The 21,154-nt window shown below is 63.0% G+C and overlaps 4 protein-coding genes across 6 annotated transcripts; 3 read left to right on the forward strand and 1 right to left on the reverse strand.

Moving 5' to 3' along the window:
- The first annotated feature begins 258 nt into the window (after positions 1-258).
- LOC119697437 (protein ZNF783-like) lies at positions 259-2,552 on the forward strand. 2 transcript variants are annotated; one of them, XR_005255850.1, is made up of 3 exons: positions 259-363; positions 1,043-2,160; positions 2,518-2,552. XR_005255850.1 is itself a non-coding variant. In XM_038128218.1 (3 exons), coding segments are annotated over exons 1-3 (393 nt in total). In that variant the 5' UTR covers positions 259-261; the 3' UTR covers positions 2,051-2,156. The 2 variants fall into 2 exon arrangements, 1 of the variants encoding a protein (XP_037984146.1); XM_038128218.1 differs by lacking the exon at positions 2,518-2,552 and having other exon boundaries at positions 1,043-1,332; positions 2,050-2,156.
- Positions 2,553-2,570: 18 nt separating this feature from the next.
- LOC119698313 (zinc finger protein 777-like) lies at positions 2,571-4,847 on the forward strand. Its single transcript, XM_038130070.1, has 4 exons — positions 2,571-2,868; positions 2,962-3,087; positions 3,517-4,010; positions 4,350-4,847. Exons 1-4 carry the CDS (start codon positions 2,571-2,573, stop codon positions 4,845-4,847), a joined length of 1,416 nt encoding a protein of 471 aa, XP_037985998.1.
- A 2,130-nt stretch (positions 4,848-6,977) lies between these two features.
- On the forward strand, positions 6,978-11,457 carry LOC119697941 (zinc finger protein 398-like). 2 transcript variants are annotated; one of them, XM_038129339.1, is made up of 5 exons: positions 6,978-7,035; positions 7,126-7,464; positions 8,363-8,483; positions 8,861-8,974; positions 9,645-11,457. In XM_038129339.1, the coding sequence occupies exons 1-5, from the start codon at positions 7,012-7,014 to the stop codon at positions 10,667-10,669; spliced, it is 1,623 nt and encodes a 540-aa protein (XP_037985267.1). In that variant the 5' UTR covers positions 6,978-7,011; the 3' UTR covers positions 10,670-11,457. The 2 variants fall into 2 exon arrangements, with proteins under 2 accessions (XP_037985267.1, XP_037985266.1); XM_038129338.1 differs by having other exon boundaries at positions 7,010-7,464.
- Positions 11,458-11,501: 44 nt separating this feature from the next.
- Positions 11,502-19,502, reverse strand: LOC119697940 (ras-responsive element-binding protein 1-like). Its single transcript, XM_038129337.1, has 7 exons — positions 19,380-19,502; positions 18,498-18,767; positions 18,240-18,366; positions 17,616-17,801; positions 15,570-16,814; positions 14,888-14,995; positions 11,502-14,235 (listed from the first exon to the last, which is right to left on the reverse strand). The coding sequence occupies exons 1-7, from the start codon at positions 19,401-19,403 to the stop codon at positions 13,199-13,201; spliced, it is 2,997 nt and encodes a 998-aa protein (XP_037985265.1). The 5' UTR covers positions 19,404-19,502; the 3' UTR covers positions 11,502-13,198.
- Positions 19,503-21,154: the final 1,652 nt, after the last annotated feature.

Genomic DNA, 21,154 nt, shown 5'->3' on the forward strand with positions numbered 1-21,154 from the left:
ATCCATCCCTCCATCCATCCCTCCATCCCTCCATCCATCCCTCCATCCATCCCTCCATTCATTCCACCCCTCCGGGGGCTCGGTGCCGCCCTCCCAACCATCCCTCCATTCATTCCACGCCTCCGGGGGCTCGGTGCCGCCCTCCCAACCCATCCCACCGCCCCACCCACCCATCCAACCAAGCCGCGGCTCGGGGGCTCGGTGCCGCCCCTCCGGCGGCGTGTCCCGCGCGGTCCCGCCCCGGCCGCAGCGGCGCGGGCCATGGCGGAGCTCCAGGCGCGCCTCGAGGCGCTGGAGCGGCGGATGGAGCGGGCGGAGGCGGCGCTGCGGGAGTGGCCCCTCGCCGCCCTGCGGCTCCACGGGGTGAGCGCCGCGACGGGCGAACCGGGGGAGCCCCGGAGGGGGCGAGGGGGGGGTCGCTTGTGGGGCTGAGGGTGAGACCGAGGGCGCTTAGGGGAGTGATGGAGGGCGAGGAGGGCTGGGAGTGGGATGGGGGAGTCACTTATGGGGTCATTGTGGGGCTGGAGGTTGGGAGTGAGACTGGGGGGGGCACTGAGGGGCTGGTGGGAGGTTGAGAGGGAGCCTGGGGGTCGCTTATGGGGCTGCTGGAAGGAGGGTTTGTGGCGGGGAGGGAGCCTGGGGATCGCCCGTGAGGCTCTGGAGGGCTGGAAGCGGTTTGGAAGGCGCTTGAGGGGGCTGCGGTGGGTTTCAGGAGTCGGGATGCGAATCCAGTGGATTCCCGGCTGGCCGGGAGCCGCTCGAGTGGCTCCTCAGGGGGCAGCAGTGGATTTCAGGAAACCGTGGGGATGAATCCATTGGACTCCTGGGGATCTGGGAGATGTTTGAAGGAGCTGCGGTGGGTTTCAGGAGACTGGGAATGAATCCAGTGGGCTGCTGGGAGCAGGCTGGTTTAGGAGACTGGGAATAAGCACGGGGGACTCCGTATGGGGGTTTTGGAACTATTGAAGGGCTGGGGGGCGTGTGAGGGTCTGGGAGTTGTTCGGGGGAGCTGCCCTGTCCCCCATCCCAGCTGGTGCTGCAGGTCCCGGTGCTGTTCGAGGACGTGGCGGTGCGGTTCAGCCAGCAGGAGTGGGCAAGCCTGGACGAGGGACAGAGGGAAATGTACCGGAGCGTCATGGAAGGCAACTACGAGATGCTGGTGTCCCTGTGTAGGCTGCGTTTGCGCCGGTTTGGCAGCCCCAGGGAGCTCTCTTGGGGTCATTTCTCTGCCTCTTTGCCTTTCACTGGAATCTCCAGCTCTCAAATAAACCTCCCTTTCCCCGTCCCCTCCGGCAGCGGTTGGAGCATGGCAGGGACACGCAGGACAGGGTAGTAAGTGCTTGGTGTCTTTTCTTCGTGGAGAACAGGTACATTGTTGGTCTTGTCATATCCCTGGGTTGTCACCTCCAAAATTCTCTGCCTGGGACATCCCTTTCCATGAGAATTTTCCCTAAAATCCAACCTCAACCCCTTGCTTGAAGCTGTTTCCTCTTGCCCTGTTCCCTGCAAGCAGGTCCTGATTCCCTCCTGGCTGTCAGGGGGCTGTGGAGAGCCAGGAGCTCCCCCTGAGCCTCCTTTTCTCCAGGCTGAGCCCCCCAGTTCCTGATTCTCTGTTCCCCTGGTCTGTTCCCTTCCCTGGACACGCTCCAGCCCCTCAATGTCTTCCTTGGCATGAGGGGCCCAGAATTGCCCCCAGGATTCAAGGTGTTCCCTCAGCACTGCCCTCATGCAGTCAGGAGCCTCACAATTCCCTTCCTGTCATTCAGGGTATTTTCCTATCTGCAAGGGGAATTTCTGGGAGAACGGAATTCTGTAGCAGGGGCAGAGTAAGGATGGGTTTTCTTTCAGTTGTTCCCAGGGGACTGTCAGAGGCTGCTTTCCCTTTTCCCCTGTCAGCTCTGCCTGCTGTTTCCTGTCTGTATCCATAACTCCCGTCGTGGCCCCGGTTGGAGATGAAGTTTCCTGGGTTGGGACTGGCTCTGTTGCCCAGCTGTGGGTGCAGAGTCCCTGTCCCATCATGTCCCTGATGTCTGTCATGCCCCTGCCCAGACTGTGCCCTGTCCAAGCCTGAGCTGTTACTGCAGCTGGAAAGAGAAGAGCCGAGCACGCCGCCGGAATCGGAACCAGAAGCAGCAGAGGTGTCCCCAGAGCTGGCTGTAGGTGGGTGACACTGAGTTCCTTCTGTGCCACGAGCTCCTGGCTGCTCACTGGGACCGTGAATCCCCAGAATCCCAGAATTTTGTGTTTGGGTTGGGAGGAATCTTGAAGCTCATCTCTTTCCAAGCCTCTGCCATGGGCAGGGACACCTTGCACTAATGCAGGTTGCTCCAAGCCTTTTCCAACACTGGACGCTCCCAGGGACTGGGAGGTGTCCACTGTGAGGGAACACCTGCTGGGACATGTGGATAGCCTGGAACCCCTGCCCCAGCAGCTGCTGGGTGTGAGGGATCCTCACACCCTGTGGAATGGGATTTTTCACTGGCTGCTGGTGAATTCAAATGTCCTTGTCCTCCACAGAGCCAGCCCGACAGAACTGCACCAGCGATGATGCACTGCTGGAGACAGAAACAATGGAGGGGGGCTGCAGTGAGCCAGAGGACAGAGGGAATGGGGCAGAGAAAAGTGGGAGCTTGGTAGAGGAAAGCGAGAACCTGGTGGAGGAAAGCTGGAGCCTAGTGCAGATAAGTGGGAACCTGATAAAGGAAATCTGGAATGTGACAGAGGAAAACAGGGGCCCGGCAGAGGAAAACAGGGGCCCGGCAGAGGAAAACAGGAGCCTGGCAAAGGAAAGTGGGAACCCAGCAGAGGAAAATGGGAACCTGATGGAGGAAAGCAGGAGCCCAGCAGTCCCAGAGAACTGCAGCACACGTGAGTGCCTGGCAAATCCTGCTGCTCTGAGGGGTCCTGGACCCCTGCCTGGCTGTTCCTTACCCATCTTCATCACTGCTCTTGCCCTCACAGCACCCGTCCCTCTGGAAGCCACTGCTGTCCTGGCGGATCTCAGCCAGCCGGCCCCGTCCCCTCCCCGCCCACTCTCCGTGCACTGTCAGGAGGCCGTGGGTCAGAACTGTTCTCCCCCTGCAGCAGGTACTGGGGCAGAACCCTTCGCCCTCCTTGGTGGGGCCAGCAGCTTGGGGGGGTCTATGGGGCCTCTCTCCAGCCTCGGGGCTTCCAGGAAAGGGAAGCAAGTCCTGTTACCAGCCCTGAAACTGTTTGGGATATGGCATGGCATCAGCACACCTGCCCAGACAAGCCCCAGGGTGGTTGTCAAAGTCCCCTGTCCCCGTGGGTGATGTTTTCCACCTCAAACTGCTCCTGGGGTGTCTACAGGGATAAGCTGTGGCTGTTCCTGGCTTTTACACAGTCCAGAGACTGAGCTGGAAGAGGAGAGCGGGGCTGGGATTTGTGCTGGCTGGGGACAGGGTGGGAAGTGAGGGAGGGTGGGAGCAAAACCTTTTGCTGTTCGTGCCTTAAAACCATGTGGAAAGTGATGTTTGGAATCTAAAAAATTCCCAGGAGATGCTGAAGCGGGGATCCCAATGGAGGTGCCACAGGAGGAGGTTGCCGCAGAAAAGCCGTCAACGCCCAAAACACCCTCTAAGGGTCTGGAAGAGGACAAGGGTCAGGAGGAGGAGGCTGTGAAAGAGTCAGGGAATACTGGCCAAGATCTGGTGGCTGACATTCCTGAAGAACCAGGAAAGGAGGTGACACCAGATGTCCACAAAATGACAGAACAGGCAGATCCCAGCCCAGGGGAGCCGGAGAAGGACTCCTGCGTGGGCCGGCCCGTGGCCTGGCAGCGAAATTCCGCCCGGGAATTTTACTCCTGCCCCATCTGCAGGAAAACCTTCCTGCTGAAGATCAACCTCCTGATCCACCAACGTGGCCACACCAACTGGGTGCCCTATGTCTGCGTCCACTGCGACCGCAAGTTCATGTCCAAGAAGAAAATCAGGCGGCACCTCCGCGCCTGGGCAGCCAACGGGACGTGCCAGCCCTCGGAGCTGGAGGTGTGTCCCAGCCAGGTGCCATGCCCAGCATCCCATCCCCAAACCTGGGCAGCTAACGGGACGTACCAGCCCTCAAAGCCAGAGGAGTGTCCCAATAGGACACCGTGCCCAACATCCCAGCCCCAAACCTGGGCACCTAATGGCACCTGCCAGCCCTTGGATGCAAAGGCATGTCCCAGCCGAGGGACACCGTGTCCAACATCCCAGCCCCAAACCTGGGCACCTAATGGCACCTGCCAGCCCTTGGATGCAAAGGCATGTCCCAGCCAAGGGCCATGCCAGGCATCTCAATGCCCAACATCCCAGCCCCAAACCTGGGCAGCCAATGGCACCTGCCAGGCCTCGAAGCCGGAGGAGTGTCCCAGCCAGACCCTGTGCCCGTCCTCCCAACCACAAGCCCCCAGCAGGGACTGTGGCACGGTGTGGCAGGAGCCCGGCCCTGCCAGGTGCTCGCTGCCACCTGGAAAAATGATGTACACATGCACCGAGTGCCGGGAAACCTTCTCCAACCAGGTCTTCCTGACGGTGCACCAGCGCCGGCACTCCGGCCACCACCTCATCCTGTGTCCCTGCTGCAACCGCAGCTTCACCTGGGTCTCGGACTTTGTCCGGCAGCACTGGATGCTCATGGGCGTGCGGCCCCACCAGTGCGGCATCTGCCAGAAGACCTTCAAGAGGTTCTCCCACCTCAAGGCGCACCAGAGGATCCACAGGCGGCAGGAGCGGCCGTTCGCCCGTGCCAACCCGGTGCCCGTGGTGGCGGAACCCGCAGCGGGAGACGGGGTGGGAAGCCAGGCTGTGACCCCCCAGGGATGGGGCGCTGCTGTGGGACCTTGAGGTGTCCTCCCAGGAATGGGAGGCCGCTGCTGGATCTCAGGGTGTACACCTAGGGGTGGGAAGCTGCTGCTGAAATTTGAGGTGACCTCCCAGAGGCTTGAGGTGACCTCCCACGATGCTGCTGATGGGCTTTGAGGTGACGTCCCAGACGCAGGGTGCTGCTGATGGACTTTAAGTTGACCTCCCTAGGATAGGAGGTGCTGTCTGATCTTGAGGTGAAGAGTGGGATGCTGCTGCTGAAGGGCTTTAAGGTGTCCTCTCAGGAATGGGACACGTGATGAATTTCGAGGTGTCCTCCTGGGAATAAGATGCTGCTGTTGAACCTTGAGGTGACCTCCTGAGAACAGGGTGGTGCTACTGGACCTTGGAGTGACTCCTAGGGATGCAATGCTGCTGCTGGATTTTGAAGTGACCTCCTGGGGACCGGAGGCCACTGTCAGACCTCCTCCCCTCTATCCCTCTCCAGATGGAGGCTGGGGCATGGACATTTTCTGGCTCCCCAGCCCTGGTGTGGGGACGGGGGACACCTGCCCAGCCCATGTGAGGGGGGCTCCTTGTTCCCAAGCCCTGGTGGGGCGGGTGGGATGCTGAGAGTGGGTCCCTTTTCTGGAGAGTGCCAATAGATGCTGTAGAAACCAGGATGCTGCACGTGGATTCCTTGAGGGGGCTCTGGGAGGGTCCTGCCGGGTCCAGCTGGGTGGGCAGCACCAGGAATGGGATCCCTGGGATGGAGTGATGGAAGAGTGAGAACGGAACACTGGGTGGGGGGTGTCACCTGCTGTCACTGCTGCTGGGGGTCTGCAGTCCCAGTCTGAGATTGGGTGGGGTGGGGTGGGATTGGGGGTCTGGATGGGCCTCTGGGAATGGCACTGGGGGTTGCTGGGCACTGGGGATTTGAGGGCTGGAGCTTTGGTCCTCACGCACGGGTGGGGATGGATGGGATGAGAATGGTCTAGGGGTAGGGTGGGGTGGGGGTGAGAGGGAATATGGATGGATGGAATGGGGGGGATGGGAATGGGATGGATGTAGGGATGGGATTGGGATGGGGTGGGGTGCGACAGAATGTGATGGGGACGTGGATGTGATAGAAACCAGGATGGGGATGGAGATAGAGCTTGGCTCTTTGCTGTGGGACCTGGCAACAGGACAAGAGGAACAGGCAGGAAACTGATGCCCAGGAAGTTCCACCTGGACAGGAGGAAGAACTTCCAACCTGCACAGTGACTGAGCCCTGGAACAGATTCTCCAGAGAGGGTGTGGAGCCTCCCTCACTGGAGATACTCCAGAATGGTCTGGACACAATCCTGTGCCATGTGCTCTGGGATAACCCTGACTGAGCAGGGAGGTGAGACCAGATGAGCCACTGTGGTCCCTTCCAGCCTGACCCATTTTGGGATGGGACAGGGATGGGGATAATGTGGGGTTGGGCTGTAGATGGGATGGGATGGGGCTGTAGATGGGATGGGATGGGATGGGGCTGTAGACGGGAAGGGGCTGTAGACGGGAAGGGGCTGTAGACGGGGAGGGGCTGTAGATGGGCTGGGGCTATAGACGGGAAGGGGCTGGGGCTGTAGATGGGAAGGGGCTGTAGACGGGAAGGGGCTGGGGCTGTAGATGGGCTGGGGCTGTAGACGGGAAGGGGCTGTAGACGGGAAGGGGCTGTAGACGGGAAGGGGCTGTAGACGGGGAGGGGCTGTAGATGGGCTGGGGCTATAGACGGGAAGGGGCTGGGGCTGTAGATGGGAAGGGGCTGTAGACGGGAAGGGGCTGGGGCTGTAGATGGGCTGGGGCTGTAGACGGGAAGGGGCTGTAGACGGGAAGGGGCTGTAGACGGGATGGGGCTGGGGCTGTAGACGGGAAGGGGCTGTAGACGGGCTGGGGCTGTAGACGGGCTGGGGCTGTAGACGGGGAGGGGCTGTAGACGGGCTGGGGCTGTAGATGGGATGGAGCTGTAGACGGGAAGGGGCTGTAGACGGGAAGGGGCTGTAGATGGGATGGAGCTGTAGACGGGGAGGGGCTGTAGACGGGAAGGCGCTGGGGCTGTACCCGGGCTGTACCCGGGCTGTAGCCGGGCCGGGGTCTCGGTGCGGCGGCCGCGGGCGGGGCGGCGCGGGCGGCGCGGGGCCGGCAGGGGGCGCTGCGGCGGCGGCCGTGAGGGGCGGCCATGGCCCAGTGGGGCCGCGCGCAGGTACCGGCGGGACCCCGCGGCACCGGCACCCCCGTACCCCCGGCGGGACCCCGGGCCCGGCCGCCCCTCACCGCCCTCTTCCCCCCGCAGCAGGACCCCGAGTGGGCGCCCGAGGCCTGGCAGGGCGCGGGCCCCGATCCCGGCGCGGGCCCCGGCGGGGCGGCCCCGGCGGGGCTGTCGCTGCGGGCGGTGGCGGCGGCGGAGCGGCGGCTGGAGCGGAGCGTGGAGGCGGCGGAGCGGCGGCTGGAGCGGCTGGAGCGGCGCGTGGCGGGGCTGGAGCGCACGGTGCGGGCCGGCGGGGCCCGGCTGGCCGCGCTCCTCAGGGACAACTCCCGCCGCCTGCGCCGCATCCAGCGCCAGCTCCGCCGCTGCCGCTGCGGGGGCAACCGCACCGGCACCGGTACCGGCACCGGCCGGCAGCGGACACAGGTAACCGCGACGGGGTCGGGGCCCGGGGAACCGGGACGGGCCCGCACGGGGGCGGGATGGGCCCGGGGGACGGGGCTGCGACCCGGGGAGCGGGAACCAGCCCCAGGGAATGAGGAAAGGAACGGGCACCGGGGAATGGGGAACGGGCTGAGCCCACGGGGACACGGACAAACTCTGAGGAGTGGGAACGGGGACATGCCAGCGGTGGCAGGGACAAGTTCTGGGTACCGGGATGGGGATGAGCCCATGGTAACGAGGATGAGTCCCAAGGAACAGGGATGTGCCCTCAGTGACAGGGATGGGCTGTAGGTAACGGGGACAAGCCCCAGCTGATGTGGACAAGCCCCAGGTATCAGGGACATGCCAGCGGTGACAAACGGGGACAAGCGCCAGCTAATGGGGATGTGCCATAGATGGACAGGGATGTGTCCCAGGTCACAGGGATGTGCCCAGGGTGACAGGGACAGGCTGCAGGTGACAGAGATGTGCCCAAAGCAGTGGGAAAGTGCCCCAGGTGACCGTGTGGCCATGGGAAGTGCTGTTGGCTCTCAGGAGCTGCACGGAGCCAGATGAACAGGGCTCGTCTGGTGGTTGTCCCTGTCCCCAGGGAAGAGGGGGAGCAGAACACCTACCCCAGGTGTTTCAGCCATGTTGGGCCTTACTGGAGTGATGTGGGATGGTGGCACTGTCCTGCTCCCACCTGAGGCGTCACTGCTCACCTGGCTGCCGGGATGGATCCTGGGAATCTGCCCCTGGTCCGGGGAGGAACAGCTGAGCCTTGCTGGGATGTCTGGGGGCGTCCCCCCTGACATGGCTCTGTCCATAGCAGCTCTGGACCCCCAGGGGCTCGGGGAGGGGCTCAGTGGGGACCCCCAGGTGGAGCCTCCTGTACTTCCAGGTGCCAGCGGCGGGCGAGGGTGAGGAGGCCGCTCTGCCGGAGCAGGAGCTGGGGAGCGTGGACAGCCGGGAGCTCCGCGGGATCGCCAGGAAGGGGAATTACGAGGCCATGGTCCCTCTCGGTGAGGATCACTCAGATCATGTCAGAAGCATCATCATCCCTGGGCTGATGCAGCTTCCAAACCCTCCACACATGGAACTTGGGGGGATTCCAGGTGATATGTCCTGCAGCCAGTGTTCTGCACTGTTTTTTCCTGGGATATGGGCTGTGCATGGATCACCCTGCAGGGGTTTGCTGCAGAGAGTCCTACAGTTTACTACTCATTAATTTTGGGCTGAAATTTTGGAGCTTGAGTGTCCATCTTCCTGGGATAAGCAAAAATCCCGTGCCTGGTTCGGCTGCCAGTGGCCTGTGTGATCAGATGTCCTGGAATTCCAGGACCCCGCTGTGGGTGGTCCCCACTGTCAGCAGTTCATCCCATTGCTCCCTCCTTCCCAGGGTCCGAGGATGCTGGTTCCAAACCCGCACTGCTGCCACCGACCGAGGACAGGGAGGATCCAGGGAGCCCCGGGCTGCCGGAGAAGGGAGCGGTGCCTGGACAGCTTGGTGACAGTGAGTGACAGTGAGGGGGGCTGAGGATGGGCACTGACAACCTACCCAGACTGGGCAGCGTTCTTAAGCATGGACAATGGGAAAACCTGAGGCAAGGCTCACTGAGGGTGGCTCTGGAGCTGGGTACTGTCTGGGTGGATGCTCCCTCCTGCTTTGGGCAGGCTTTCCTTTGATCCTTTTCCCTGGATTCACACACTTAAACTCTGCCACTCCTGATGGGGTTCTTTCCAGGACGGAGGACTCTGCACCTCAGCTTTGCCTTCACGTTCCCTCTGGTTTGGTTTTTTGGTGAGGATTGTATTGTCAGTCCATAGTGTCATTGAGTTCAGCATGCCCAGGGCAGCGGTGAAGTCTCCATTCCTGGAAGGACTTAAAAGCTTCGTGTATGTGGCTGTTGGGGACACAGGAACAGTGGTGGCCTTGGCAGTGCTTGGTTGATCATTGGACTTGATGATCTTGAAGGGCTTGCAAACCTCACTAATTCCATGATGTCCCTGAGGTCCAACAAGCTGCCTGGACGACCCCCCTTCACCTCATTTCCTCCTGGGAATCCCTTCCTGCTCCCTTTTGTTCTTTGCCAGTTCCTCCCACCTCTGCCCCCGCTCCCACTCTGGAGCTGCAGGCACGGGAGGCCTTCCCTTCCTGGGAATGAACTGCGGTCTCTCCACAGGTGAGATGATCGTGATCAAGACGGAAGAGCAGCAGCCGCCGGAGGACGGAGCCGAGCTCCTGGCGCTGCCGATGGTGCCCGCGGTCAGGCTGGACGAGGAGGTTCCCCTCAGCCAGGAGCAGCCGGTTTCCTGGGAGAGCCACGGCGTGGCCGGGCCGAAGGCGGCCGGAGAGGGCTTGGGGGAATTCTGCCTGGGGGAATTCAAGCCGGTGGTGGTGCCGGTGGAAGCTCACCCCGCGCCGGGCCTGCCCTTCCCCACAGAGCACGCGCTGGGCGCGGGCACGGAGCATCCGTTCGCGCTCGCCCAGGGGATGCCGCTGGGAGAAGACCCCGCGGCCGAGGTGGCGTCGCCGCAGCCCGGCTGGGAGCAGCAGAGTCCCCAGGACGATCCGCGGGCGCTGCCGCCGGGCTGGAAGAGCGTCCGGCTGACGCGGAACCTCCTGGCGCGGCAGCAGAGCCGGGAGAGGAAGAGCAACGGCTCCTTCATCTGCACGTCGTGCGGGAAGAGCCTGGCCCACCACGCCGCGCTGCTGCGGCACCAGCGCCTGCACACGGGCGAGCGGCCCTTCCAGTGCCCGGCCTGCGGCAAGAGCTTCAACGAGAAGTCCAACCTCAACAAGCACTACCGGATCCACACCGGGGAGCGGCCGTACCGCTGCCCCGCCTGCGGCAAGGGCTTCGTGCAGAAGCACCACCTGCAGAAGCACCAGCGCATCCACGGGCCGCAGCTCCGCAGCGCGTGGCCCGGCCGGGCGGCGCGGGGCAGCGCGGCCGGGGAGCGGCTCTACCGCTGCATCGAGTGCGCCGAGAGCTTCCCGCAGAAGGCGTCGCTGGAGGAGCACCAGCGACGGCACACCCAGCAGAGGCCCTTCCAGTGCCACGGCTGCACCAAGAGCTTCCGGCACCGGCAGTCGCTGAACCACCACCAGAAGGTGCACGCCGTGGCCACCTCTCCGGCCGGCAGCTTGCCGGGACACGAGCCGGAGCTGGAGCCCTGCGAGGCTCTGAGCCAGGATAATCGGTAGCCAGAGGGCTGGAGAAGGGAAGGGACAGTGGTTCTTCAGCGTGGGACACGCTGGGCAGCTGGGACTTGTGGCAGCACCGGGAGTTTGTGCACGGTGCTGTGGGACTCGTGGCACCAGCTGGGTCTCGGGAGGAGGAGGAGGAGGGAGCCTGCTGTGCTGTTCGGCAGGGAAGGGCCCAGGGTGGGGTGGGACTGGCCCCGAGGCAGCAGAGAAGGGTCAGCGGCTGGAGCTGAGCCGGGCGGTGCCGCTGCCCGGTGGATTCAGCAGAGGAGCGGCTCCGTCAGATCCCACGGTGGAACTCGGGTTGTTTGAACACCACCACTGTGCAGGGAGGGCGGCTGGGAGTGCTCAGTGGCCTGGGGGCAGCTGATAGCCCCGAGAAGGCTGTGGGGGCTGGGTGACCGGACCAGCCGGGAAGAGAATCAGATAAAAGACTGAGCTGACTGGTCTCCTGTTGTGCTCTGGGACACCTGGGGGGTGACATCCCTGGCTCAACAGGGATGGGGCCAGCAGGGGAGGAATGCAGAGCTACCTGCTGGGAATGTGGAGCAGTCCCAGAGGAATCCCCCGCAAGATTCTCAGTAGGATCTGGGCACCCCGGGACTCGCTGGCAGTGCTGAGGGACATGTCCCACCCATGGTGGCCAGGGCCACTCCATCCCCTGCCCTTCCCTGCTTCCTTCCTGGCTGGGATTCCACAACTCTGCCAGTGGCCTGGGGGCTCTGGAGCTGCTGGCAGTGACTCCCAAAACCCTCCTGCTGAGAGCTGTCCTGTCCTGGCTGATCCCAGTTGTGCCCACAGGCACCAGCACAGCCCCCAAAGCAGCCAGACATAGAGACAAATACTTTATTGATTCCACAGCCTGAGAAAGGGATCGGGAATGTCGCAGGAAACGCTGCTCCCGGTCACAGCAGATTTAGAAATGCCAGGCTGGAGCTGCTGGCCCCTCTGCTGGCCACCAGCTCAGCCATGCCCCTGGGATCAACTGGGGAGCACTGGGATCTCTACTGGGCAGGGATAACAGGGATAACCAGCCACTGGCTCACTGCCAGATCCATGGTCATGTGTCCACAAGGCACCAACTGCCCTGTGTCTGCCACTGGCACCCCTCCCAGCTCCTGCTGCAGGCTGGGAATGCTCCACACTGCCATCCCAGGGGCAGGAAGTGTGAGACACCAGCCCAGAGGAGCAGTGGGATGTCGTGTGTATTCCTATGGAGCAGCTCAGACGCTGCTGTCTGTCCCACGGAGCAGGAGGTGGCTGAGGATCACACCTGGATGTGGCACAGGCGTCCCCTCAGCTCCCAAAGCTTCCCACAGCAGCACCATCACACCTTGGGAGTGACTTGGAATGAAAGATGGGAAAAGCCTACCAGTGCTCACTGCTCAGAGAGGGACAGAGATCTCAGGATATCAAACAATTACATCAAACAACTCAAAACAAAAAAAAACAAAACCTGGAAAACAAAATGCAAGAATCCCAACAGCTGCTCCACCGTGTCTGTGTGGCGCTGGCTCCGGGCGGGAGGTGCTCCCTGTGCACGCCCAGCACGTGGGGCTCTGGCCACGGACACTGCTCTGGTGGCTCCAGGGGACACGGGGGCAGTGCCAGGCCTGGCTTCCACTGGCTGCCTGCGGGGCAGGTCCCCTCTCCCTGACTGAGGTAGCTGCAGAACTCTTTTCCCATAGGATTCATTATGGTGGGATTTTGGGCAAAAGGGGACGAGCTGCTGTTGGGAGAGTGGGAGTTTCCTCCAGAGCTGAGGAGCTGCTCCATGCAGGTGCATCCACGGGGATCAGGGTGCTGCTGCAGCATGGGGCTGGCTGACCCGTCAAGTATTCCTAAAATCACTCTGCACCCGTGCAGGATGGTCCTGAGGGCGCCTGTGGCCTTCCTCATGGACCTGCCGGCGTCCCTGGAATACGCCAGCACAGAACATCGGGGTTTGGTTTGTCCTATGGATCTTCCAGTGCAAAGCTCCAGTGTTCCCAACCTGCTGGAGGGGCTTCTGGCTGATCTGCTCCCCAGGGTGGGGGTGGCAAGGGTGGCCAGGACGCGGTGGGGTCTCAGAGATGTCACTCTCCATCTGGTGTCTCAGTCGGGACGCTTGTTCCATGGAGCAAAGGGCCGCATGGGAATGCTGCCAGCTCCGTTCCCTTCTCCCTGCCCTCTTCAGTTGTGTTCCCGAATGCAAGGGGTCAGCTCCAACATCAAAGAATGCGAAAGCTCTGCTCCTGTTTGACCAGGATCCACCTGGTCATCTCCCAGCAATGTCAGCTTGGGAAAATTCCAAGTATCAGCCAACAGGAACAAGTCAGTGGAATGGTGAAGCATTATGGATCACTGGAGGCTTCTGCAATTTGCTCTCTGTTGTGGTCTCCAAGCTTCCCATTCTTTCCACAACTCAGGAAGCTCCTAAAACACAGCAGATTCCCATTCTGGGTGTCCCACCAGGTGCAAACCCAACAAACTCGCAGCGTCCTTCCAGGGACACACAGAGCTCAGATCTGTCCCGGGGTCTGTCATCTGTCATTTCTCTGTCACCTCCGATGCCACTGCCCTCGATCCCAGCTGGACCACAGGCTGCACGGCTTTCCTGATGCAGTCAGGGAGCGGGGAGCCTTTGCCAGGGAGCCCCAGAGGCGTTGCCCCCAACAGCAGCACATTGGGCAGGCTCGCTTTTGCAGCCTCAGGGCTCCCATTCTCCTGGGAAGGGCTCCTCTCGGCCTCGGGAGCTTGGTGCTGCAGGGATGCCGGGATAGCAGCGGGGGGCTGGGCCTCGGCGTCTCGCTGGAGCGCGGCCAGAGCCCTCTCGTGGATCTTCTTGTGGCGCAGCAGGTGGTTGCTGCGGGTGAAGCACTTGTTGCAGGAGCTGCAGCAGTAGGGCCGGTCCCGCGCGTGGGTCTGGAGGTGCCGCCGCATCGATGAGGTGCAGGACAGGAACTTCTTGCAGTGGGGGCACTTCTGCCTGGGATTGGGCGGCTGCACGATCCCAGAGCCTGACAGGCCCTCTCTGTCCGGCTCCTCCTTGGGCTGGCCCAGCCAGGTCCCCCCGGCGTGGCCGCCGCCGCCCGGCCTGTGGCCGCCGCCGCACAGGTCCCTGCGCGGGCGGATGCGCAGCTCGGGGTGGACGTTGCCCCAGACCTTGGCCCCGAAGGCTCTGTCCTTGACGTGGATGCTGCGGTGAAGGTCCAGGTGCCGCTTGGTGCTGAAGCCGATCTCGCACACGGGGCACTCGTAGGGCCCCTCCTTGGCGTGGCTGCGCTGGTGGATGATGAGGTTGATCTTGAGGCGGAAGCGCTTCCCGCACTCCGTGCAGGGATGGGACCATTCCCGCACGTACCCGCGCCGGCAGTTGCCCATCAGGAGGTTGCTGGCCTCGCACCGGTTCGGCTTCTTCTTGATCTTGGCTTTCACCAGCTCGTTTTTGGGATACTTCTGGAGCTCTGAGCCGGGAGAGGGTGTGGATTCCTCTGCCAGCAGCTCAGGCTCCTCCTCCTTCACCTTGATGTCCTCGGGAGAAGCCCCTTCGCACGGTGTTTCATCTTCCATGGATAAGGCTTCCTCTGGAACAGAGACACCGTGTTGGTGTCAGCACCGGTGTGACACAGGACCCGTGCCCCTCCCTGGGCTGGCACTGCCAGGGCATCTCCAGTCCCAGGGGCAGCTCTGGGCTTCTCATGACAAGACATTGAGGGGCTGGAGTGCGTCCAGGGAAGGGAACAGAGGTGGGGAAGAATCTGGAGCCCCAGGAGCAGCTGACGGAGCTGGGAAAGGGGCTCAGCCTGGTGAAAAGGAGGCTTGAGGGGGACCTTCTGGCTCTGCATAGCTCCTGCCAGGAGGGGACAGCCAGGGGGCCAGGCTCTGCTGCCAGGGAACAGGGACAGGGCAAGGGGAAACGGCCTCAAGCTGTGCCAGGGGAGTTCAGGTTGGATATTGGGAAAATTCCTTCCCCAGAAGGGTTGTCCAGCCATGGCACAGTGGCCCAGGGCAGGGATGAGTGCCCATCCCTGGAGGGCTCCCAGGCTGAGCCCTCCGTGGGTGCCATTGGGACCAGCAGCACAAGGGACCCACCTCTAAACCCACATGATGTGGCAGGAAAAAAATAAAAGGAACCCCTGAAGCTTCATTTTCCCTCCCTATTACAAGCCCATGAGCTCTGGAAGCTGCTTCCCACCCGCCTGCCAGGTCCCATGTCCCCAGCACAGGGTGACTCACCAGTGTCAGGCTCTGCCGGGTCCTCCTCCATCTCCGCGTCCTCCTCTGCTGCCGTCCCCCACTGATGGTCCCCCAGGGACACCACATTCATCATCAGGATGGGGAGTTCTGTTTGCAGGGAACAGGGATTTGAAAGACCCACGGAGACCTCCCAGGTCCCTGCTCCAGCATTATGAACCAGGGATTGCTGGGAGTGTGTGGAAGAGCTGGAGAAAGCTGCAGCTCAAGAGCCAGGATGTGGATCAGCTGTCAGGAAAATTCCTTCTGGAAAGGGCTGGAGTCCCCTGTTCCTGCAGGGATTTAAAAGCCGTGTGGATGTGGCACCTGGGGACATGAGGCCTTGGCAGTGCTGGGGGACAGTTGGACCCAATGATCTCAGAGGGCTTTTCCAACCCCCGCAATTCTGTGGAAGGGCTGGAAGGTGTCAGGAGGAACTGGAGTGAAGCCACACATGGACCAAAAGCAGAGGGAGGGAAGGACATCAAGGTACCACATGCCATCACCTCCACAGGCTGCATTCCCATGTCCAGACCCTCTTCCACTGTGCTGTGACAACATCCCAAGGCTCCCTGGCCATGCCTCTCCAAGCACCAGGGCCATGCACCTCTGCCCTGGACACTGCCAGGGCCCCGGAGAGCTGGGGAAGGGGAAGCACATCCTCCCTGGCACGCCTGGAACTCACCTGGGCCAGCTTCCATGGGCATGGGATCCTCTCCCGAAGCCTCTTCCTGCCGCTCCATCTCTCCTGGTGTCTGTGGGGGCTTCTGATTGTTGGGGACACCTGTCTGGAGGGGGTTCTGACTGTCCCCAGTCTCTGTCTGAGGCAGGGTCTGGCTGTCCCCACTGTGTGCCTGTGGGGACTTGGGGCTGTTCCCAGTCTGTGTCTCTGGGGGCTTTGGGCTGTTCCCAATGTGTGTCCTTGGGGACTTTGGGCTGTTCCCACTCCGTGTCCATGGGGACTCTGGACTGTCCCCAATCTCTGTCTGTGAGGGGTTCTGGCTGTCCCCAGTCTGCATCTGTGGGATTTTCTGGCTGTTCCCACTCCGTGTCCATGAGGATTTTGGGCTGTCCCCAGTCTCTGTCTGTGGGGGGCTCTGGCTGTCCCCATTCTGTGTCTGTGGGGTTTTCTGGCTGTTCCCACTCCGTGTCCATGAAGATTTTGGGCTGTCCCCAATCTCTGTCTGTGGGGGGTTCTGGCTGTCCCCATTCTGTGTCTGTGGGGTTTTCTGGCTGTTCCCACTCCGTGTCCATGAAGATTTTGGGCTGTCCCCAATCTCTGTTTGTGGGGGGCTCTGACTGTCCCCAGTGTGTATTTGTGGGTTTTTCTGGCTGTTCCCACTTCGTGTCCATGAAGATTTTGGGCTGTCCCCAATCTCTGTCTGTGGGGGGTTCTGGCTGTCCCCATTCTGTGTCTGTGGGTTTTTCTGGCTGTTCCCACTCCGTGTCCATGAAGATTTTGGGCTGTCCCAAATTTCTGTTTGTGGGGGGGTGTGGCTGTCCCCATTCTGTGTCTGTGGGGTTTTCTGGCTGTTCCCACTCCGTGTCCATGAGGATTTTGGGCTGTCCCCAGTCTCTGTCTGTGGGGGGGTCTGGCTGTCCCCATTCTGTGTCTGTGGGGTTTTCTGGCTGTTCCCACTCCGTGTCCATGAGGATTTTGGGCTGTCCCCACTCTGTATCTGTGGGATTTTCGGGCTGCTCCCACTCCGTGTCCGTGGGGGTTTCGGGCTGTTCCCAGTCTGTGTCTCTGGGGTTTTCTGGCTGTCCCCAGTGTGTATCTGTGGGGTTTTCTGGCTGTTCCCAGTCTGTATCTGTAGGATTTTGTGGCTGTCCCCATTCTGTGTCCATGAGGGCTCAGGACCCTTTTCGTTGCTGGGCTCTTCATCCCTCTCGATGCAGGTCCGGCCGCTGGGCTTGGCCTTGGCACCGTCTGTTCCCAGGGCACAGAACAGGGGCTTTGTTAGGATTGAACTGCACCTTTATCCCGCCAGATTCCCAAAGTGAGCCTTGTCCCCTCTCCCAGCCCCGGCAGAGACACAAACACCTCCAACCCCAATGGCACAGCCACCTCCTGGGCCCCGGGCAGGATCCACTCGGGAGAGGAGCTCCAAACATGAACCCCAAAGGGGATGTCCCTCTGTGTCCCTTTTCCTCTCCTCCAATCCAACCCCCAGACTCCCACCTGGGCTCCAGGTGAGTGTTCCCACGGGACAGCACCTGCCCAGCTTCTCCTGGGGTGCCTTTAACCTTCCCAGCTCCTCAATCCTGCAGGAAAGAGCCCCCAAACACAGCTCTTCCCCCACCTCTGCTGCTCCCAGCTCTGTCTGCTCTTTTCCAGCACCTTCCACCTTCCTGCCCAGCCCTCCCACTCTAAATCCACGGCCCAGGGCTCCCCACACTCCTCTGTTCCCCCAGGACAAGCAGAGCAGCTCCAGCCTCCTCCTCCCACCTCAGCTCCCAGTTCCTCACTTCCCAGCACGTTTCCAGTCCCTCCAGAGCAGGCAGGAATGTCTCTGGAAGCCCCAGTCTTACAGGAGGCCTTTCCCATTGCTCCAGATCCTCCTGCAAGGCTCTGACTGCTCTTCTCCATGGGATTCATCCCACCAAACACAACCATTCCTCTTGGAATGAAGATTCACAGTGCTCCAGGGTGCTGCAGTCCATGGAGTGAGCCCTTCCTTGCTCGGGAAGGGGAGATCTCCAGGAACAGCCACCTCCTCCTGGCACCCACCTGGGGCAGCTTCCATGGGGATTTCATCTCCTGCAGCCTCGTCTGCCTTGTCCCTCTCTTCTGCTGCCCAGAGGGGCTCCTGACCACCCCCAGTCTGTGTCCACGGGGGCTCCTGACCCTCTTTGTCACTGAACTCTTCATCCCTCTCCATCTGGGACAGGATGTCGGGCTTGGACACGGCGTAGTCTGGTCGTGGGGCAGAGGATGGGGGGTTGATTAGGATTTGGCTGTGTCTTTAGGCTGCCACATTCCAACAGTGACCCTTGTCCCCTGTCCCAGTCCTGGTGGAGACACAAACACCTCATCCCTACTCCAAACACTTCCCTGGCCCCAAGGCAAGACCCACCCCCGAGCACAGCTTGGGGAGCAGCTGAGGCAGAGAGGATCTTAACCAGCAGAATGTGAACCAAAATCCCAAATGAGGGAAAAGCTTTGGTCGGAACATTGCCCTCTAGGGGAAGTCAGGGACACCTCCCACTATCCCAGCTTGCTCCAAGCCCCATCCAACCTGGCTTTGGACACTGCCAGGGATGTGGGCAACCTGGGCCAGGGCCTCACCACCTCACAGCCTTCCAAACCCAGGCCACTCCACGATTCCATGAGCTCCAGCTCCCCAAGCCTTACCCAGGGACACCAGGGTCTCATAGTTGCCCCTCATCACGGCCCTGTACAGATCCTTCTGCCAGCGCTCCAGCCTCTCCCACTCCAGCTCATTGAAATACACCGAGATCTCATCGAAGGTGAGCGGCACCTGGAATCACAGGGAACTCCCTGGAACCGCGCCTGCCTCGGGACACATCCAGCCCTGCTGTGGGGACGCGCAGGAGCTCGGCCCCCAGCCCTTGCACGGTCCCCAGGATCCCTGGGAAGCGCTGCCGCTACCTTGGGGATCTCCCCGCTGGTGGCGGGGGGCAGGCGCAGGATCCAGAAGTTCCTGTTCTTGAGGAGGTTCTCCAGATTGAGCAGGCGCTGCTGCAGCTGCCCGTAGCCCTGCAGGAGGGTGCTCAGGGCGGCCAGGCCGCTGCCCAGCTCCCCGACCAGGTTCTCGCAGGCCAGCAGCCGCCGCTCGGCGCGCTCCGTGCGGCTCCGCAGCTCCTGCAGCTCCGACGGGGCCGTGCCCGGCGCCGCCTTCCGCCGGAGGCTGCCCGACACCTGCGGGGGATTCAGGGTCAGGGTGGTCAGGGAACAGGGACCCGCTCGGGACCTCCGAGGGATTCCCCCAGCCCTCAATTCCGCAGGGATCTGCCAAAGCCTGGCCGCCACCCCCGCGTCCCCCTGTCCCCACCTTCCCACGGAGCAAAGGGAGACCCCCTGAACAGACACCCCAGGCGAACCCCCAGGAGCAGCACCTTTGGGGGGTTCCCCAGTTCCACCTCTCCCAGGAGCAGCGTCCCTGGCAGATCCCTTCACCCCTATGACCTGGCATCCCTGGCGCAGCCCCGTCCTCCCGAGCTGTCACCCAGCATCCAGAGGGACACCCCTGACTCCCAGACCCAGCACCCCTAGGGGCTCCCCCAGCACCCCCTCCCCTGGGGGACCCCTCAACCCCCCAGAACCAGCTCTCCCGGACAACCCCGAGCTGTCACAGCCCCGTGCCACCTCCCTCCCCCCATGCCCAGGACCCTGAGGGACCCCCCTGACCCCCAGTGCCACTTCCCCCGTGGGACCCCGGCACGCCCCTGACCCAGCCCCGCTGCGGCCCGCCCCGTCCCGTGTCCCGTCGCGCATCCCGGCCCGTGGCCCGTGGCCCGGGCGGGCCCTGACCTGCGCGGGCCCCCGGCGGGACATGGCCGCGGCCGCCACCGCCGCCTCGGGCCCCCGCGCCCGCGCCGCCACCGGGCCCACAGAGGGCGCCGTGCGCCAGAGCGGCACCGCCCGGGGAGCGGCTCCCCCTGGCGGCCGGGAGGAGCGAGAGCTGGGCGGGGGGCGGGGCCGGAAAATGGGCGGGGCCGGAAAAGGGGTGGGGTCAGGAGTGGGGGCGGGGCCTGCCCCGAGGGTCACCAAGGCCGGGGCCACCAAGGCCGGACCTCCGGGCACCCCCCGGGCCCTGAAGTGGGAGCCCTGCGGGACCCCCGGCCCAGCCCCACGTCCTCTGGGAGCAGCATTCCTGGGGGATCTCGCCATGGCTGTGATCCCGCATTCTTGTGGATCCGCCATTGCCCTGAACTGGGAGCCCTGCGGGACCCCCAGGACGGGCATTACTGGGGGGTCCTCCAGCCCCACCTCCCCCGGGCCCAGCACTCCTGGGGGATCTCGCCATCCCTGTGATCCAGCATTCTGGGGAACCTCCCATACCCTAGGGCTGACATTCCTGAGGGACTCCCAGGACCAGCCCCCCTGGAGGGTCTCCCCGCAGTCCCCCGGTGCAGACACCCCACGGGTGGGCTCCTGGTGTCCCCACACCGCCACCCCGACAGCCCAGCTTGGGGTGGCTCTGTCGGGGGTCACCCACCCTCCGTGTGTCCCCCCAAAACGCATCCGCTCCCTCCGGTGTGCCGGCTTTATTTGGGGGCTTGGCAAAGCGGGGGCGGCTGCCCCAGGAGCATTTTGGGGGGTGGGAAGGGCGGGGGGCTCAGCGCAGAGCAGGGAGCGGGCAGTTGAGCTCCCCGCTGCTGTGGGGCTGCTCCCGGTGTCCAGCGGCATTCCCAGGCTCCAGCATCGCTCCCGCCGCGCTCTCGGCTGCTCGGTGACTCCTGCAACGCCCCGCGGGGGCTGCCGGGGGGTCCGGGCTCCTGCCGGGGCTCCGCTGTCACCTGTCACAGCAGCGGGATGCGCCCGGGCTGTCTGGCGGGCTGGGCCGGCTCCGGGCTCTCCCTCCTGGCTCTGCCCTGCGGGAGTGAGCGCGGAGTCACACGGAGCCAGGAAAAGGGAGATCCCATCCCATCCCGTCCCGTCCCATCCCATCCCATCCCATCCCATCCCATCCCATCCCATCCCATCCCATCCCATCCCATCCCCATCCCATCCCATCCCATCCCATCCCACTCCATCCCATCCCATCCCATCCCATCCCAATCAGACCCCGGCCCATCCCATCCCATCCCATCCCATCCCATCCCATCCCATCCCATCCCATCCCATCCCATCCCATCCCATCCCATCCCATCCCATCCCATCCCATCCCATCCCATCCCATCCCATCCCATGCCAGTCTCCATTCCCACCCCAATCCCGGGCAGCCCCGGGCACGCTCCAGTACCTCCAGTCCCTTCCCGCCCCGTGCCCGCCTGCCCGGCTGAGCCGCCTCCTCCTCCCGGGAATTCCAGGGCATCGACTGCGACTCCTGCGGGACACACGCGGGTGTGGGAGCCCCCATGTCCCGACCCCATTCCCGCGTTCCCGCATTCCCGCATCCCGGCTCACCTCGCTCAGCACGGAGAAGCAGCCGGAGCAGGGTCTGTGCGGCCGCCGCCGGCCCTGCGGAGGGAAGGCCGGCATCGGGAACTCCCGGAATGCGGGCAGCACCGGGAATGCCGGTGATCCCCCCCGTCCCGCCGTGCCCTCCCCGGTATCTCCCGCGGCTGCGGGGGCCCGGGACT

This window comes from Motacilla alba, chromosome 2, assembly GCF_015832195.1.
Source record: "Motacilla alba alba isolate MOTALB_02 chromosome 2, Motacilla_alba_V1.0_pri, whole genome shotgun sequence".
Lineage (NCBI taxonomy): Eukaryota > Metazoa > Chordata > Aves > Passeriformes > Motacillidae > Motacilla > Motacilla alba.

Bases quoted from the DNA above. Each gene is read 5' to 3' on its own strand.
- LOC119697940 (XM_038129337.1), bottom strand. From the start codon at position 19,403: ATGTCCCGCCGGGGGCCCGCGCAG. The intron at 18,367-18,497 runs GTAGCGGCAGCG...CTGTGATTCCAG, and splicing joins CCAGCGGGGAGATCCCCAAG to GTGCCGCTCACCTTCGATGA. The intron at 14,236-14,887 runs GTGAGTCACCCT...TCTCTGTTCCAG, and splicing joins CCCGGCAGAGCCTGACACTG to AGGAAGCCTTATCCATGGAA.
- LOC119698313 (XM_038130070.1), top strand. From the start codon at position 2,571: ATGGAGGGGGGCTGCAGTGAGCCAGAGGACAGAGGGAATGGGGCAGAG. The intron at 3,088-3,516 runs GTACTGGGGCAG...AAAAATTCCCAG, and splicing joins CTGTTCTCCCCCTGCAGCAG to GAGATGCTGAAGCGGGGATC. The intron at 4,011-4,349 runs GTGTGTCCCAGC...GGCACCTGCCAG, and splicing joins GCCAGCCCTCGGAGCTGGAG to GCCTCGAAGCCGGAGGAGTG.
- LOC119697941 (XM_038129338.1), top strand. From the start codon at position 7,012: ATGGCCCAGTGGGGCCGCGCGCAGGTACCGGCGGGACCCCGCGGCACC. The intron at 7,465-8,362 runs GTAACCGCGACG...CTGTACTTCCAG, and splicing joins CCGGCCGGCAGCGGACACAG to GTGCCAGCGGCGGGCGAGGG. The intron at 8,975-9,644 runs GTGAGTGACAGT...GTCTCTCCACAG, and splicing joins GCCTGGACAGCTTGGTGACA to GTGAGATGATCGTGATCAAG.
- LOC119697437 (XM_038128218.1), top strand. From the start codon at position 262: ATGGCGGAGCTCCAGGCGCGCCTCGAGGCGCTGGAGCGGCGGATGGAG. The intron at 364-1,042 runs GTGAGCGCCGCG...CTGGTGCTGCAG, and splicing joins CCGCCCTGCGGCTCCACGGG to GTCCCGGTGCTGTTCGAGGA.